Raw genomic sequence first — 16,134 nt, 5'->3', positions numbered from 1 at the left:
GCCCACTCACTCAGTCTATCTATATCCCTTTGCAAATGCTGTGTTCTCCTCACAGCTTACTGTCCCACCTAGCTTTGTAAGCTGTGTGTGAGGAAAAGCTTCCTGATCTCTGTCTTAAATTGGCCTTCTACTTGTTTAAACCTGTGCCCTCTTGTCCTGCTCGCAGGGGTTAAAGTACTATTCCGGATTTGCCTTCTCCATTCCCTTAGTTAACTCTCGGGTGCTTCCTCTCCAGGTCGAAGAGCCCAAGTCTCTCCAGTCTTGCATCGTAACTCAGAACTCCCACCATCCACCATTGTCCCCACCCTCCAGCGCTCAAATGTCTCCCCTTATTTATTGGTGACCAGAACTGGACACAGTTCTCAAGGTTCAGTATGACTGGAGATCTGTACAGTTCAATCACAACTTCCTTTCTATTCTAGTGTTTTGACTGTACTGTTTTTTTTTTTTAAGTGGGGGTGTTTGGGAGGGGGGGGGGAAGGGATAAAAGAGTCAGAACCTTGATTTCTTTTGCCCAGCAATTTACACTCGCGACAATGGCCATTTACGGTAGTTTTAAACACACCAGGAGGGTTCCAGGTTCAAGCTCCTGGTCCATGCAGAGTTTAGTAAGTCCCAGCCAGGATAGCGGTGAGTGCTAGTTGGACTCAGCAACCCTGGGCTAGGAACTGAGGCTGGTCTGGGGGCGTGGGGGGGGGGGTGTGGTGGGTGAGGGTGTTGAACCGGGGAGGAAGGGGGTCTTGGAGAGGGTGGGGGATGTGGAAAGGAAGGAGGGAAGGGGGGGGGCGGGGAAGGAGGGAAGGGGGGGGCGGGGAAGGAGGGAAGGGGGGGGCGGGGAAGGAGGGAAGGGGGGGGGGCGGGGAAGGAGGGAAGGGGGGGGCGGGGAAGGAGGGAAGGGGGGGCGGGGAAGGAGGGAAGGGGGGGCGGGGAAGGAGGGAAGGGGGGGCGGGGAAGGAGGGAAGGGGGGCGGGGAAGGAGGGAAGGGGGGCGGGGAAGGAGGGAAGGGGGGCGGGGAAGGAGGGAAGGGGAAGGGGGGGGCGGGGAAGGGGGGGCGGGGAAGGAGGGAAGGGGGGGCGGGGAAGGAGGGAAGGGGGGGCGGGGAAGGAGGGAAGGGGGGGCGGGGAAGGAGGGAAGGGGGGGGCGGGGAAGGAGGGAAGGGGGGGGCGGGGAAGGAGGGAAGGGGGCGGGGGAAGGAGGGAGGGGAAGGAGGGAAGGGGGCGGCGGGGAAGGAGGGAAGGGGAAGGGGGGGCGGGGAAGGGGGGGCGGGGAAGGGGCGGGCGGGGAAGGAGGGAAGGGGGGGCGGGGAAGGAGGGAAGGGGGGGGCGGGGAAGGAGGGAAGGGGGGGGAAGGGAGAGGAGAAGGAGGGAAGGGGAAGGAGGAAGGGGGCGGGGAAGGAGGGAAGGGGGGGGCGGGGAAGGAGGGACGGGGAAGGAGGGAAGGGGGGGCGGGGAAGGAGGGGCGGGGAAGGAGGGAAGGGGGGGCGGGGAAGGAGGGAAGGGGGGCGGGGAAGGAGGGAAGGGGGGGCGGGGAAGGAGGGAAGGGGGGGCGGGAAGGAGGGACGGGGAAGGAGGGAAGGGGGGCGGGGAAGGAGGGAAGGGGGGGGCGGGGAAGGAGGGAAGGGGGGGCGGGGAAGGAGGGAAGGAGGGGGGCGGGGAAGGAGGGAAGGAGGGGGGCGGGGAAGGAGGGAAGGAGGGGGCGGGGAAGGAGGGGGCGGGGAAGGAGGGGGCGGGAAGGAGGGGGCGGGGAAGGAGGGGGCGGGGAAGGAGGGGGGCGGGGAAGGGAGGGAAGGGGGAGGGTGCGGGGAAGGAGGGAAGGGGGAAGGAGGAAGGGGGCGGGGAAGGAGGGAAGGGGAGGTGCGGGGAAGGAGGGAAGGCGGGGAAGGGGAGGGGCAGGAAGGAGGGAAGGGGGGGCGGGGAAGGAGGGAAGGGGGGGCGGGGAAGGAGGGAAGGGGGGGCGGGGAAGGAGGGGGGGCGGGGAAGGAGGGAAGGGGGGCGGGGAAGGAGGGAAGGGGGGGCGGGGAAGGAGGGAAGGGGGGGCGGGAAGGAGGGAAGGGGGCGGGGAAGGAGGGAAGGGGGCGGGGGAAGGAGGGAAGGGGGCGGGGAAGGAGAGGAAGGGGGCGGGGAAGGAGGGAAGGGGGCGGGGAAGGAGGGAGGGGGGCGGGGAAGGAGGGAGGGGGGCGGGGAAGGAGGGAGGGGGCGGGGAAGGAGGGAGGGGGCGGGGAAGGATGGAAGGGGCGGGGAAGGAGGGAAGGGGGCGGGGAAGGAGGGAAGGGGGCGGGGAAGGAGGGGAAGGGGGCGGGGAAGGAGGGAAGGGGGCGGGGAAGGAGGGAAGGGGGCGGGGAAGGAGGGAAGGGGGCGCGGAAGGAGGGAAGGGGGCGGGGAAGGAGGGAAGGGGGCGGGGAAGGAGGGAAGGGGGCGGGGAAGGAGGGAAGGGGGCGGGGAAGGAGGGAAGGGGGCGGGGAAGGAGGGGGAGGGGCGGGGAAGGAGGGAGGGGCGGGGAAGGAGGGAAAGGGGGGCGGGGAAGGAGGGAAGGGGGCGGGAAGGAGGGAAGGGGGCGGGGAAGGAGAGAAGGGGGCGGGGAAGGAGGGAAGGGGGCGGGGAAGGAGGGAAGGGGGCGGGGAAGGAGAGAAGGGGGCGGGGAAGGAGAGAAGGGGGCGGGGAAGGAGGGAGGGGGGCGGGGAAGGAGGGAGGGGGCGGGGAAGGAGGGAGGGGGGCGGGGAAGGAGGGAGGGGGGCGGGGAAGGAGGGAGGGGGGCGGGGAAGGAGGGAAGGGGGCGGGGAAGGAGGGAAGGGGCGGGGAAAGAGGGAAGGGGGCGGGGAAGGAGGGAAGGGGGCGGGGAAGGAGGGAAGGGGGCGGGGAAGGAGGGAAGGGGGCGCGGAAGGAGGGAAGGGGGCGGGGAAGGAGGGAAGGGGGCGGGGAAGGAGGGAAGGGGGGCGGGGAAGGAGGGAAGGGGGGCGGGGAAGGAGGGAGAGGGGCGGGGAAGGAGGGAAAGGGGGGCAGGGAAGGGGGGGGGGAAGGGGGGGAAGGAGGGAGAGGGGCGGGGAAGGAGGGAAAGGGGGGCAGGGAAGGGGAAATCAGCTCAGATTCCCGCTCTTGGTAACTAGCCAATGACATGAATGCAAATTCTTGTGGACGTCAGGCTCGACTGTGAATCTCTCCATGGCCGAATATCCTGCCTACACTTACTGTGCAAGTGCGCAGACGAAGAATGGCTGCTTGTGGGGGGGCGAGGAACCAGGCATGCAGCCAGCGCAATGGTACCTCTGCGAAAATCAGTAGAGGAAGCGATTAAAAATTGAAAATGTGTAAGTTAAGCACAAGAAACAGCTTCTCGCCTCTAAGCCACAGGCATGATCTGACCTGTGGCATCAAAGTTGGTCAGAGAAACACAGCCAGCAATTGAAATAAAACAATAATAATAAAAACGCCCGTGTCTGGTCTGAAACAGAGCTGGGACTCGCTCGCTGCCTCAGCCTGTCTGAAGACGGAACAGTCCGCAGCACGATAGCGATAACGTACGCTCACGGTAGTGCAGTGGTTATGTTACTGGGCTAGCAATGCAGAGGTGGTCAGTTCAATGGCAGTTTTGAAAATTTGAATTCGGAGATTAACACCAGTTAAAGTGACCACAAAGCTGTCGATTGTTGTAACAAGACCCACTGGTTCACTAATGTCCTTTAGGGAAGGAAACCTGCCACCCTTACCCGGGTCTGGGTCCCCTACATAGAAACATAGAAGATAGGAGCAGGAGTAGGCCATCGGCCCCTCGAGCCTGCTCCGCCATTCAATGAAATCATGGCTGATCATCCAAATTCAGTACCCGGTCCCTGCCTTCTCCCTATATCCCTTGATCCCTTTAGCCTTAAGAAATATATCCAACTCTTTCTTGAATATATTTTATGAACTGGCTCCACCGCCCTCTGTGGTAGAGAATTCCACAGGTTCACCACTCTCTGGGTGAAGAAATTCCTCCTCAATTCAGTCCTAAATGGCTTACCCCCTTTATCCTTAGACTATGACCCCTGGTTCTGGACTCCCCAGCCATCGGAAACATCCTTCGTGCATCTAGTCTGTCCAGGCCTGACAGAATTTTATAGGTTTTGATGAGATCCCCTCTCAATCTTCTAAACTCCAGTGAGTATAAGCCCAATCGACACAATCTCCTCATACGTCATTCCTGCCATCCCAGGTATCAGTCTGGTGAATCTTCGCTGCACTCCCTCCATGGCAAGAACATCCTTCCTCAGATAAGGCGACCAAAACTGCACACAATCCTCAAGGTGTGGTCTCACCAAGGCCCTGTACAACTGCAGCAAGACATCCTTGCTCCTGTACTCGAACCCTCTCGCTACGAAGGCCAACATACCATTTGCCTTCTTAACCGCCTGCTGCACCTACATGCTTACCTTCAGCGACTGGTACACAAGAACACCCAGTCTCTTTGCACTTCCCCTTCTCCCAATCTATTGCCATTCAAATAATAGTCTGCCTTCCTGTTTTTGCCACCAGTGGATAACTTCACATTTATCGACATTATAGTGCATTTGCCATGTTTCTGCCCAATCACCCAACCTGTCCAAATCGTACTTGAGTTTCACGACATCCTCCTCACAGCATACCCTCCCACCCAGCTTTGTGTCATCTGCAAATTTGGAGATATTACAGAAATATATCTAACTCCTTCTTGAATATATTTAATGAATTGGCCTCCACTGCCTTCTGTGGTAGAGAATTCCACAGGTTCACCACTCTCTGGGTGAAGAAATTCTCCTCATTTCTGTCCTAAATGCTTACCCCTTATCCTTAGACTGTGACCCCTGGTTCTGGACTCCCCCACCATCGGGAACATCCTTCCTGCATCTCGTCTCCAGACCCACAGCAATGTGGTTGAGCCTTAACCGCCCTCTGAAATGGCCCAGCGAGCCACTCAGTCGTACCGAGCCGCTACGACAGAGTCAGCACTGTGGGAGCACCTTCACCACACGGGACTGCAGCTGGTCCAAGGTGGCGGCTCACCACCACCTTCTCAAGGGGCAATTAGGGATGGGCAATAAATGCCGGCCTTGCCAGCGACAACCACATGCCAAGATTCAATTTTTTAAAATTTTACTTGCAAGACGTGCCCATCAACGCTGGCCGAGAGTTTGTGGACAATGCTTTTTGGCTTCCCCTCACGCCCACTTCCCTCTCCGCCTGAGGTGCTCTTGCTTTGCCCAAGTACTGTGCTCAATAAAAAGAGTGCCTGTCTGCACCCATCTGCACAGTAAACTCGAGGTCATCCAAAAACTCCGCTGCCCCGTGTCCTAACTCGCATCGAGTCCCGTTCATCCCTCACCCCCCACTGTGCTCGCTGACTGACACCGGCTCCGGTCCGGCAACATCTCGATTTTAAAATTCCCATCCTTGTTTTCAAATCCCTCCTGGTCCCTCGTCCTCCCCTCCCATCTCTGTAATCTCCGCCCCAGCCCCCACAACCCTCCGAGATATCTGCGGGTGCCCAAATTTAATCGCTCCACCATTGGCGGCCGTGCCTTCAGCTGCCGAGGCCCTCAGCTCAGCAATTCCCTCCCTAAACCTCTCGCCTCTCTCTCCTCCTCTTTTAAAGGCGTCCCTTAAAACCCAACACTTTGAGCAAGCTTTTGGTCACCTGTCCTAATATCAACTTATGTGGCTCGGCATCAAATTTTGTTTTGATAATCGCTCCTGTGAAGCGCCTCGGGACGTCTTACTATGTTAAAGGCGCTATAGAAATACAAGTTGTGTTGTCACTGTGTTAAACCTCACAAACCTCCAAGGTCGGTATGGCGGTGCACCGGTGCTGGTTTTTAATGTTGCAGACCACAGCTCTCCAGACAGTGCACTGGGGAAGGGGAAAGGTTGGGGCGGGGGGGGGGGGGCGCAGGTGTTGGGGGGAGTGCAGTCGGGAGATCTGCCTGCAATATTGGGAGCCAGGGAGCCGGCACGGGTTCCCGGCTCGACCGAGACATTTGCATGGAATCGGGGAAGTGATGGAGGAGGGGCAGGAATCCCTCGACCACTCCCCAATCAGTGTGGAATTTTAGTAAAGCTTTGATCGTGTGTGGTGTGGCGGGGAGGGCGGAAGAGCACAAACTGGGTTGAGTCAGCCCATTCTGATCAGCTGCTGGTGGACCAGAGTTACCATCTAGATTTTTGCTGGGCAACGCATCAAGGGATATGAGTCAAAGGTAGGTTATTGGAGTTCAGGTAGAGATCGCCGCGATCTAACTGATCAGCAGAACAGAATTGAGGGGCTGAATGGCCTCCTCCTGTTCCGATGTTTCCAACACTCATCCAGAGCAGTGACTGACTGTAAATAGAATCTCACAGCGCAGGAGGCCATTCGGCCCATCGTGCCTGTGCCGGCTCTTTGAACGAGCTCTCCAATTAGTCCCACTTCCCCCACCCCCCCCACTCTTTCTCCACAGCCTGCCAAATTCTTTACTTCTCAAGTATATATCCAATTCTTGTTTTTGAAAGTTATTATCGAATCTGCTTCCACCGCCCATCATGTGAGTGCAAAAGGCAAGGCTGAAATGTTCACAGCCATCTTCAGCCAGTAGTGCCGGGTGGATGATCCTTCTCGGCCTCCTGCCCTAGGTCATAGAAACATAGAAGATAGGAGCAGGAGTAGGCCATTCGGCCCTTCGAGCCTGCTCCGCCATTCAATGAGATCATGGCTGATCATCCAAATTCAGTACCCTGTCCCTGCCTTCTCCCCATATCCCTTGATCCCTTTAGCCTTAAGAAATATATCTAACTCCTTCATATATTTAATGAATTGGCCTCAACTGCCTTCTGTGGTAGAGAATTCCACAGGTTCACCACTCTCTGGGTGAAGAAATTCCTCCTCATCTCTGTCCTAAATGGCTTACCCCTTATCTTTAGACTGTGACCCCTGGTTCTGGACTCCCCCGCCATCGGGAACATCCTTCCTGCATCTAGTCTGTCTAGTCCTGTTAGAATTTTATAAGTTTCAATGAGATCCCCTCTCATTCTTCTAAACTCCAGCGAGTATAAGCCCAATCGACCCAATCTCTCCTCATACGTCACTCCTGCCATCCCAGGTATCAGTCCCCACCATCACAGAAGCCAGTCTTCAGCCAATTCAATTCACTCCACGTGATATCAAGAAATGGCAGAGCGCACTGGATACAGCCAAGGCTATGGGTCCCGACAACATTCTAGCTAGAGTGCTGAAGACCTGCGCTCTAGAACCAGCTGCTCCGCTAGCCAAGCTCTTCAAGTACAGCTACAACACTGGCATCTACCTGACAAAGGAAAATTGAAACAACAACAGAAAACGCTGGAAACACTCAGCAGGCCAGGCAGCATCCGTGGAGAGAGAAACAGAGTTAACGTTTCAGGTCGAAGACCCTTCGTCAGAACTGGAAAAAAAGCAGGAAAGGGAACAGATTTTAAAGCAAGTTTGGGGGCTGGGCAAAGGGGGAGGGGATGAAAGAACAAAAGGGAAGGTCAGCGATAGGATAGAAAGCGGGAGAGATTAAGAGACATTGAGAGATACTGCCCAGGTATGTCCTGTCTAAAAAGGACAAATCCAACCCGGCCAATTACCGTCCCACCAGCCTACTCTCAAATCATCAGCAAAAGGTGAGGTGAGAGTGATATCAAGGCAGCAGTCGACCAACTGCGGCAGCAAGGAGCCCTAGTAAAATTGAAGTCAAAGGGGATCGGGGGGGAAATTCTCCACTGGCTGGAGTCATACCTAGCGCAAAGGAAGATGGTTGTGGTGGTTGAAGGTCGATCATCACAGCCCCAGGACATCGCTGCAGGAGTTCCTCAGGGCAGTTTCCTCGGCCCAACCATCTTCAGCTGCTTCATCAATGACCTTCCCTCCATCATAGATTCAGAAGTGGGGATGTTCGCCAGTGACTGCACAGTGTTCGGTTCCATTCACAACTCCTCAGATAATGAAGCAGTCCATGCCCGCAAGTAGCAAGACCTGGACAACATCCAGGCTTGGGATGATGAGTGGCAAGTAAAATTTGGGCCACACAAGTGCCTGGCAATGACTATCGCCAACAATAAAGAGTCTAACCACCGCTCCTTGACATTCAACGGTATTACCATCGCCAAATACCCCACCATCAACATCCTGGGGGGTCACCATTGACCAGAAACTTAACTGGCCCAGCCACATAAATACTGCGGCAACAAGAGCAGGTCAGAGGCTGCGTATTCTGTGGCGAGTGACTCACCTCCTGACTCCCCAAAGCCTTTCCACCATCTACAAGGCACAAGTTTTGGGATACTCTCCACTTGCCTGGATGAGTGCAGCCCCAACAACACTCAAGAAGCTCGACACCATCCAGGACAAAGCAGCCCGCTTGATTGGCACCTCATCCACCACCTTAAACATTCACTCCCTCCACCACCGGCGCACCGTGGCTGCAGCGTGTACCATCTACAAGATGCACTGCAGCAACTCGCCAAGGCTTCTTCGGCAGCACCTCTCCAACCCGCGACCTCTACCACCTAGAAATACAAGGGCAGCAGGCGCATGGGAACACCACCACCTCCAAGTTCCCCTCCAAGTCACACACCATCCTGACTTGGAAATATATCGGCCGTTCCTTCATCGTCGCTGGGTCAAAATCCTGGAACTCCCTCCCTAACAGCACTGTGGGAGCACCTTCACCACAAGGACTGCAGCGGTTCAAGGCGGCGGCTCACCACCATCTTCTCAAGGGCAATGAGGGATAAGCAATAAATGCCGGCCTTGCCAACAATGCCCACATCCTGTGAATTTTCTTTTAAAAACCCTCTCAGTCAAATCATTCCAGATCATAACAACTCGCTGCATAAAAAAAGTCTCCTCACCTCTCCCCTGGCCCTTCTGGACATAAATAACAAACACTTTGAGTCTCCCTGGGTGAATTGAACACGAAGTTACTGAGTATATATGGGTAGTTAGTACTGCCCTTACTTACACACCTTGCCATAGACAGAGAGTGTTCGAAACTCTTAACAACTTGAGTTAAGGTGATTTTTCAGATCGCCTATTCTTGCGGTTCCTGTCTCGGGAGACAAGTTCTGTGTCTCACCCTCTATTATGATATTTTGGACGATATTTATCCAAGTCAGGATGGTGTGTGTGACTTGGAGGGGAATTTGGAGGTGGTGGTGTTCCCATGCACCCGCTGCCCTTGTCCTTCTAGGTGGTGGTGGAGGTCGCGGGTCTGGGGGGGGGTGGGGGGGGGGGGCAGTGCTGCCGAAGAAGCGGGTGGCACTGGGCTGCAGTGCGAGCCGTGAAGCCCGCAGTTGCTGAATATCTACAAACTCAGCAGATCGGCTGCTGGTGCCTTACTTGCACTCAATCCAACTCCACTTTTATGAAGCACATTTTGATTGGGGGGGGCGCGATGCGGTTGTTCCCCCCCACCCGGTGTATGAGACCTTCACACCACAGGCCCCAGATGGAGACCAGCGTTTTCGAAAATTATAATGCCTTAATTAAAATGGGGTTAATGGCTCCAATTAAAAGGGGCTGATCCACGCATTGATCTTGAGGCCATAGAATGACACAGCACAGGAGGAGGCCATTCGGCCCATCATACCTGTGCCGGCTCTTTGAAAGAGCTCTCCAACACGTCCCACTCCCCCCTGCTCTTTCCCCGTAGCCCTGCAAATTTTTCCTTTTCAAGTATTTATCCAATTCCCTTTTGAAAGTTACTATTGAACCTCCTTCCACCGTCCTTTCAGGCAGCGCGTTCCAGATCATAACAACTCGCTGCGTAAAAAATCTCCTCATCTCCCCTCTGGTCCTCTTGCCAATTATCTTCAATCTGTGTCCTCTGGTTACCGACCCACCTGCCACTGGAAACAGTTTCTCCTTATTTACTCCATCAAAACCCTTCATAATTTTGAATTCCTCTGTTAAATCTCCCCTGAACCTTCTCTGCTCCAAGGAGAACAATCCCAGCTTCTCCAGTCTCTTAACTGCTTCAGTTTTTTCCCTTAAATTCATTCTTGGGACGTGGGCAAGGCCAGCATTTATTGCCCATCCCCAAGATGGTGGTGGTGGTGGGCCGCCTTCTTGAACCTCTGCAGTCCGTGTGGTGAAGGTGCTCCCCCGGTGCTGTTGGGTGGATAGTTCCAGGATTTTGACCCAGCGATGATGAAGGAACGGCCGTGATGTGTCCAAGTTGGGATGGTGTCTGACTTGTAGGTGATGGGTGTTCCCATGCACAAGCTGCCCTTGTCCTTCTGGGTGGTAGAGGTCGTGGGCTTTGGGGAGAGGAGGGGGTCCCTAAGCCCTAGTTTTGCCAACCTGTGGTTTAATTCTTGGGGATTGGGTAAGTAGGGTGCATCCCCCACAGGGAAAGAATGAGCAGTCTAAATCGGGAGAACAGAAACTCGCTGCATAAAAACATTCCTCATCTCACCTCTTAATTTCATTTTAAACCTATAGAGCATAATAGCTGTAAAAAGAAAATGAACGGCAAAACTATCTAAGGAATCCTACCTATTTACAATACACATATCCAGCCCCTCATTGTCCATTATTAAGATAGTTTCAGTAAAGTTGTGGTCAGTTTCAGTACCAATGGCTCGTGCCCCTGACCTTTACTCTTCTCAACCCCGTTCCAACAGCAACAACTTGCATTTATATAGTGCCTTCAACATAGTAAAACGTCCCAAGGTGCTTCACAGGAGCGATTATCAAACAGGATTTGGCACCGAGCCTCATAGAGATATTAGGGCAGGTGACCAAAAGCTGGGTCAGAGTTAGGTTTGAAGGAGCGTCTTAAAGGAGAGAGAGGCAGAGAGGCTTAGGGAGGGAATTCCAGAGATTAGGGCCTAGGCAGCTGAAGGCACGGCCGCCAATGGTGGAGCGATTAAAATCGGGGAAGCTCAAGAGGCCAGAATTAGAGGAGCGCAGAGATCTCAGAGGGTTGTGGGGTTGGAGGAAATTAGAGAGAGAGGGAGTTGGGGGGCGAGGCCGTGGAGGGATTTGAAAACAAGAATGAGAATTTTAAAATTGAGTGTTGCTTAACCGGGAGACAATGTAGGTCAGCGAGCACGGGGGGGTGATGGGGAAACGGGACTCGGTGCGAGTCATCAGCAATCGCTGGGCAGTGGCGCAAAGAGCGGACGCCTGCGGGAGTGAGCACACCGCCTGAAGGCAGAGTCTGATTGGGACACAGTTCCGTAAACCCTCTGGTATTTCACCCAGCTGAGCACTTTTCACACCCGAGCCCAGTGACTGTTGGCAGCCTATCAGGCCATGGCGTGATCGTGCCCTGTCCCTCACCAGACATCCCGGCGTGGCATTTTCCAACGGCGATCAGGAAGGGGGAAGCCCGCCTGATGTCCCCACCTTCCAATGGTACTGAGCTCGAACACAGCACTACCCTAACTGAGCTCATCTCAGCACAGACCTACGCTCAAACCTGGCGCCCACCCGACCCCGGTCTGTGTTGGCTGTTTTTTTGGTACCAGCAGCTGATGAAACTGACCACCTCCATAAAGAAACTTACCAGAACAGGTGAGCTCTTCTCTAGTTTCCCCCCCCCCCCCCAAAACACAAGGGTAGGAGGGGAATGGAGTCAACAAAGAGGCTGCAACTCACATTCAAAAATAATCCCAAGTACCAATTTTCATTTCATGCCCTTATTCAGATTTTGCCCATTCTCTCACCATCAGACGAACGCAGGCAAGGTAAACAGGGTTGCAACATTTAATTTTTGTAGTTTGCATGCACTCCTGTGCTCCCCCCCCCCAAAAAAAAGGTGGCAAGTCAAAATTTGCCAAGCACAGTGTCTGAACCTAATTGGGAAGCAGGCGGGAGGAGGAGGGGTCTGTACTTCCAAGGCGAGACACAAATTGCAATGAGGCCTAGCACCGACAAATAAAAGCAGGGGATTGTACATTTTAGGAGAGGAGGAGGAGGGAATGGCAAGATTCAAACACACAAAATCCGAGCCAGAAAGGCTGGGGTTGTGGTCTTGGGGAGGGTGGAAAAGGGGATGTGCACAGGGAGGCTCAGGCCCGCCGCTCTATTATGAACAACATCCAATTCTTTCAATTTCAATCGCGTCTCTTTCTCTCTCTCTTGTCCCTTTGATCAGTTTCCAGCCGCTCACAGGCGCTACATTGTATCGCACATTTGTAGCTAATTTTCTTCGCCCCCTATTTTTTTCCTCTTTTCTTTTTTGGTGGATTGATTAGAGGCCCTTTATTTCGAGTCTTTTTGTGTGTGTGTGTCCATTACGTTGTATCTTAACACACAAAAAAGAAACCCCTTTTTTGGTTAACTTTGCATTCGTTACATTTGTAACCCATGTTTTTTGCACCCAGGCGAGTTGCAATCGACTCCCCAAAGAAACCTTCACCTCCACTCCCCTTTAGAGCCGAGATTCACCGGTTTTTCAAACTGGTGGGAGGGGGGTAGGGGAAAGAGAAGGAGGAGGGGGGGGGAGGAAGAGATGAAACGAAGGCTTTATTTTTTTTTCTAACCTGGCTTTTACTCCTGATGTTGTTCTGTCGTAGCTCCATCCTTGCCCAGTGCCCAAAGGATCTCCGAATCCAGAAGCAGGATAGTTCCTATCCATTAAAATCACTTTGAGCTGGGGTTTTTTTTGTCCTTTTTAAATTGTTGAGCCCGGGCGCTCTCTCTTTTTTTTTGCAAGCCTTCGCGAAGCTCCTGGATTGCACTTCCCCCGGATCTGATTGATTTAATCTGATGCTAAATTATTTTCGTGGTTTGAATTTTTTTTTCTCGCTTTTTTTTTTGGAAAAAAAAATTTGCAATGTGTGTGTGTATATATATATATATAAAAAAAATCTTGCAAGGGACTTACGGTGCGGCCATGTTTCAGCCGCTCTCTCTCTCTGCCTGTCTGTGATCTCAATACCCAGAATACATTTCAGAAAGAGAGGGAGGGAGGGGAAAGGATCAGATCTCTGAGAGCAGTGATACAGTAAAAGGGGACACACAATATTCAGCTAGGACCACACAACAACAACAACACACAGACCAGAATGGAACAAAAATAAATGCATGCATTCGAATAAAGAGTTGAAAGCAAGAACTGTAAATAAAAAAGGGACACATGTATTCAAATCAGGAGGGAGGGGAAAGAGATTGGATGGGAAGCTTGTGGAAAGTCAAAATTAAAATATTGTGTATTGATAACCAGGAAATCCTGCCAGCGTCAAAAGACAGGGATCATGAAAGGGTTTTGACCCGAAACGTTGACTCTATTTTCTCTCCACGGATGTTGCCTGGCCTGCTGAGGTTTTTTTTTCCAGCGTTTTCTGTGGTTATCACGAAAGGGGAATCAATTCCGACATTCCAAATACAGTGAGGGTCAGGGTTGGTGCAAAGAAGGTTCGACACTGGCCCTCCACTGCTTTCAAGTCCCAGCCCAGACCGGTGGCGTGAAAGTATCCGGTGTGTCTACGGATCCTCCGTGAGACGCTCTCTTCCGCAGTCTCGCCCGTGCCCAGGTGGCCTTGGAGGGGGAAGCATTCAGCACCCTTCGCCGCGGCCCGTGGGCACCGCAGGGCAGGAAATGTATTGTAGGCGCCAATTACAGCGTTATAATATAATCGCTGTTCATTTTTTCTGTTGCTTATTATTCCACTGGCTTTTTTTGGTTTGTTTACTTAACGGTGCCCTGCGCTTGCCATATTGATTTTGTGTTTCCGTTTGGGGACACTGAGGCAACTTAGTGTCATCCCGACAGGTCAGTCAAGAAAGGCAGGTGCAAAATGAGTTTGGCACATTCGACCTTCTTCCTCAGGGGCACATGTTAAATCACCAATCTCAGAGACCAAGTGAGGCAAAGGGTAATAAAGGGCAAACTGGCACAGCTGGGGACACTATTCTGAGGCTGCAACTGAGGTGCATTTTTAGTGGCAGTGCAGAGGGAGCTTTACTCTGTATCTAACCCGTGCTGTACCTGCCCTGAGAGTGTTTGATGGGACAGTGCAGAGGGAGCTTTACTCTGTATCTAACCCGTGCTGTACCTGCCCTGAGAGTGTTTGATGGGGCAGTGTAGAGGGAGCTTTACCCTGTATCTAACCCGTGCTGTACCTGCCCTGGGAGTGTTTGATGGGGCAGTGTAGAGGGAACTTTACTCTGTATCTAACCCGTGCTGTACCTGCCCTGGGAGTGTTTGATGGGACAGTGTAGAGGGAGCTTTACTCTGTATCTAACCCGTGCTGTACCTGCCCTGAGAGTGTTTGATGGGACAGTGTAGAGGGAGCTTTACTCTGTATCTAACCCGTGCTGTACCTGCCCTGAGAGTGTTTGATGGGACAGTGCAGAGGGAGCTTTACTCTGTATCTAATCCGTGCTGTACCCGCCCTGGGAGTGTTTGATGGGACAGTGTAGAGGGAGCTTTACTCTGTATCTAACCCGTGCTGTCCTTGCCCTGGGCGTGTTTGATGGGACAGTGTAGAGGGAGCTTTACTCTGTATCTAATCCGTGCTGTCCCTGCCCTGGGAGTGTTTGATGGGACAGTGTAGAGGGAGCTTTACTCTGTATCTAACCCGTGCTGTCCTTGCCCTGGGCGTGTTTGATGGGACAGTGTAGAGGGAGCTTTACTCTGTATCTAACCCGTGCTGTACCTGCCCTGGGAGTGTTTGATGGGACAGTGTAGAGGGAGCTTTACTCTGTATCTAACCCGTGCTGTACCTGCCCTGGGAGTGTTTGATGGGACAGTGTAGAGGGAGCTTTACTCTGTATCTAACCCGTGCTGTACCTGCCCTGGGAGTGTTTGATGGGACAGTGTAGAGGGAGCTTTACTCTGTATCTATCCCGTGCTGTACCTGCCCTGGGAGTGTTTGATGGGACAGTGTAGAGGGAGCTTTACTCTGTATCTAACCCGTGCTGTACCTGCCCTGGGAGTGTTTGATGGGACAGTGTAGAGGGAGCTTTACTCTGTATCTAACCCGTGCTGTACCTACCCTGAGAGTGTTTGATGGGGCAGTGTAGAGGGAGCTTTACTCTGTATCTAACCCGTGCTGTACCTGCCCTGGGAGTGTTTGATGGGACAGTGTAGAGGGAGCTTTACTCTGTATCTAACCCATGCTGTACCTGCCCTGGGAGTGTTTGATGGGACAGTGTGGAGGGAGCTTTACTCTGTATCTAACCCGTGCTGTACCTGACCTGGGAGTGTCTAGTTGCGATGCTCCAACCACTATGAGTGCAGTGCAGGCTTGATGAAGCAGCTGGTCTTTTCCTGCCCGTCATTTTTGTATGTAACTTACATCTGATCCGCAGGACGTGTCAAAGTACTTTGGGGCCAATGGCTTTTTCCTTTTCAGATTGGGAAATGCAGTCTATTTGTACATGGTGATAATCCCTTAACAGAAAATTAATCAATGACTAGATAATTGTGTTTTGTTTGGGTGTGTTGGTTAAGGGACAATTGTTGGCCAGACAACCAGGAGAATGCTCTTTGTTCTATTGCAAATAGTGCCCTGGCATCTATTAAATACACCTAAGCAGGCGGACGGGGCCTCGGTTTAACGTCTCACCTGAAAGACGGCACCTCCAACAGTGCAACGCTCCTTCAGCAGTGCACTGGGAGCGTCAGCCTAGATTTTTGTGCTCAAGTCTCTGGAGTGGGACTTGAACCCACGACCTTCTGACTCAATGGCAGGTACTGAGCCAAGCTGACCACTGATGAACGTAGTCAATTTGTAAGACACCTTTGGATTGACGCTCGCCGGATAATTAGGAGAAACGCAGGGATCATTTTGGGAAATGTGGGAAGTGTTGGGAATCACTAAGCATTCACTTAAAAGGTCATTCATGTCAATCCCTGCCCCAAAAAGATAAAAAGACTTGCATTTATATAGCACCTTTCACGACTGCAAGACACCCCAAAGCGCTTAACAGCCAATGAAGCACTTTTGAAGTGGAGTCACTGTTGCAATGTGGGAAACACAGCAGCCAAATTTGCGCACAGCAAGCTCCCACAAACAGCAATGTGATGATGACCAGATAATCTGTTTTAGTGATGTTGGTTGAGGGATAAATAATGGCCCCAAGACACCGGGGAGAACTCCCCCTGCTCTTCTTCGAAATGGTGGCCGCGGGATCTTTTGCGTTCACCTGAGAGAGCAGATGGGGCCTCGGTTT

At 53.3% G+C, this 16,134-nt stretch overlaps 1 protein-coding gene across 1 annotated transcript in view; it reads right to left on the bottom strand.

The window, feature by feature from the left end:
* The window catches only part of LOC147099511 (proline-rich protein 12-like), an 81,607-nt gene extending 68,738 nt beyond the window's left edge, over window positions 1-12,869 (bottom strand). Inside the window, exon 1 of the mRNA XM_085969714.1 lies at window positions 12,498-12,869. Within this exon, the coding sequence (XP_085825840.1) occupies window positions 12,498-12,592 (95 nt within the window). The 5' untranslated portion in view covers window positions 12,593-12,869. The remainder of the gene's footprint in view (window positions 1-12,497) is intronic.
* Between the last annotated feature and the right edge of the window lie 3,265 nt (window positions 12,870-16,134).

This window comes from Somniosus microcephalus, chromosome 28 (assembly GCF_052327205.1).
Source record: "Somniosus microcephalus isolate GS21.2 chromosome 28, FLI_Smic_1.0, whole genome shotgun sequence".
Taxonomy (NCBI): Eukaryota; Metazoa; Chordata; class Chondrichthyes; order Squaliformes; family Somniosidae; genus Somniosus; species Somniosus microcephalus.
Note: the sequence above shows the minus strand (reverse complement) of the source record. Positions and strands in the feature narration are given on the sequence as shown.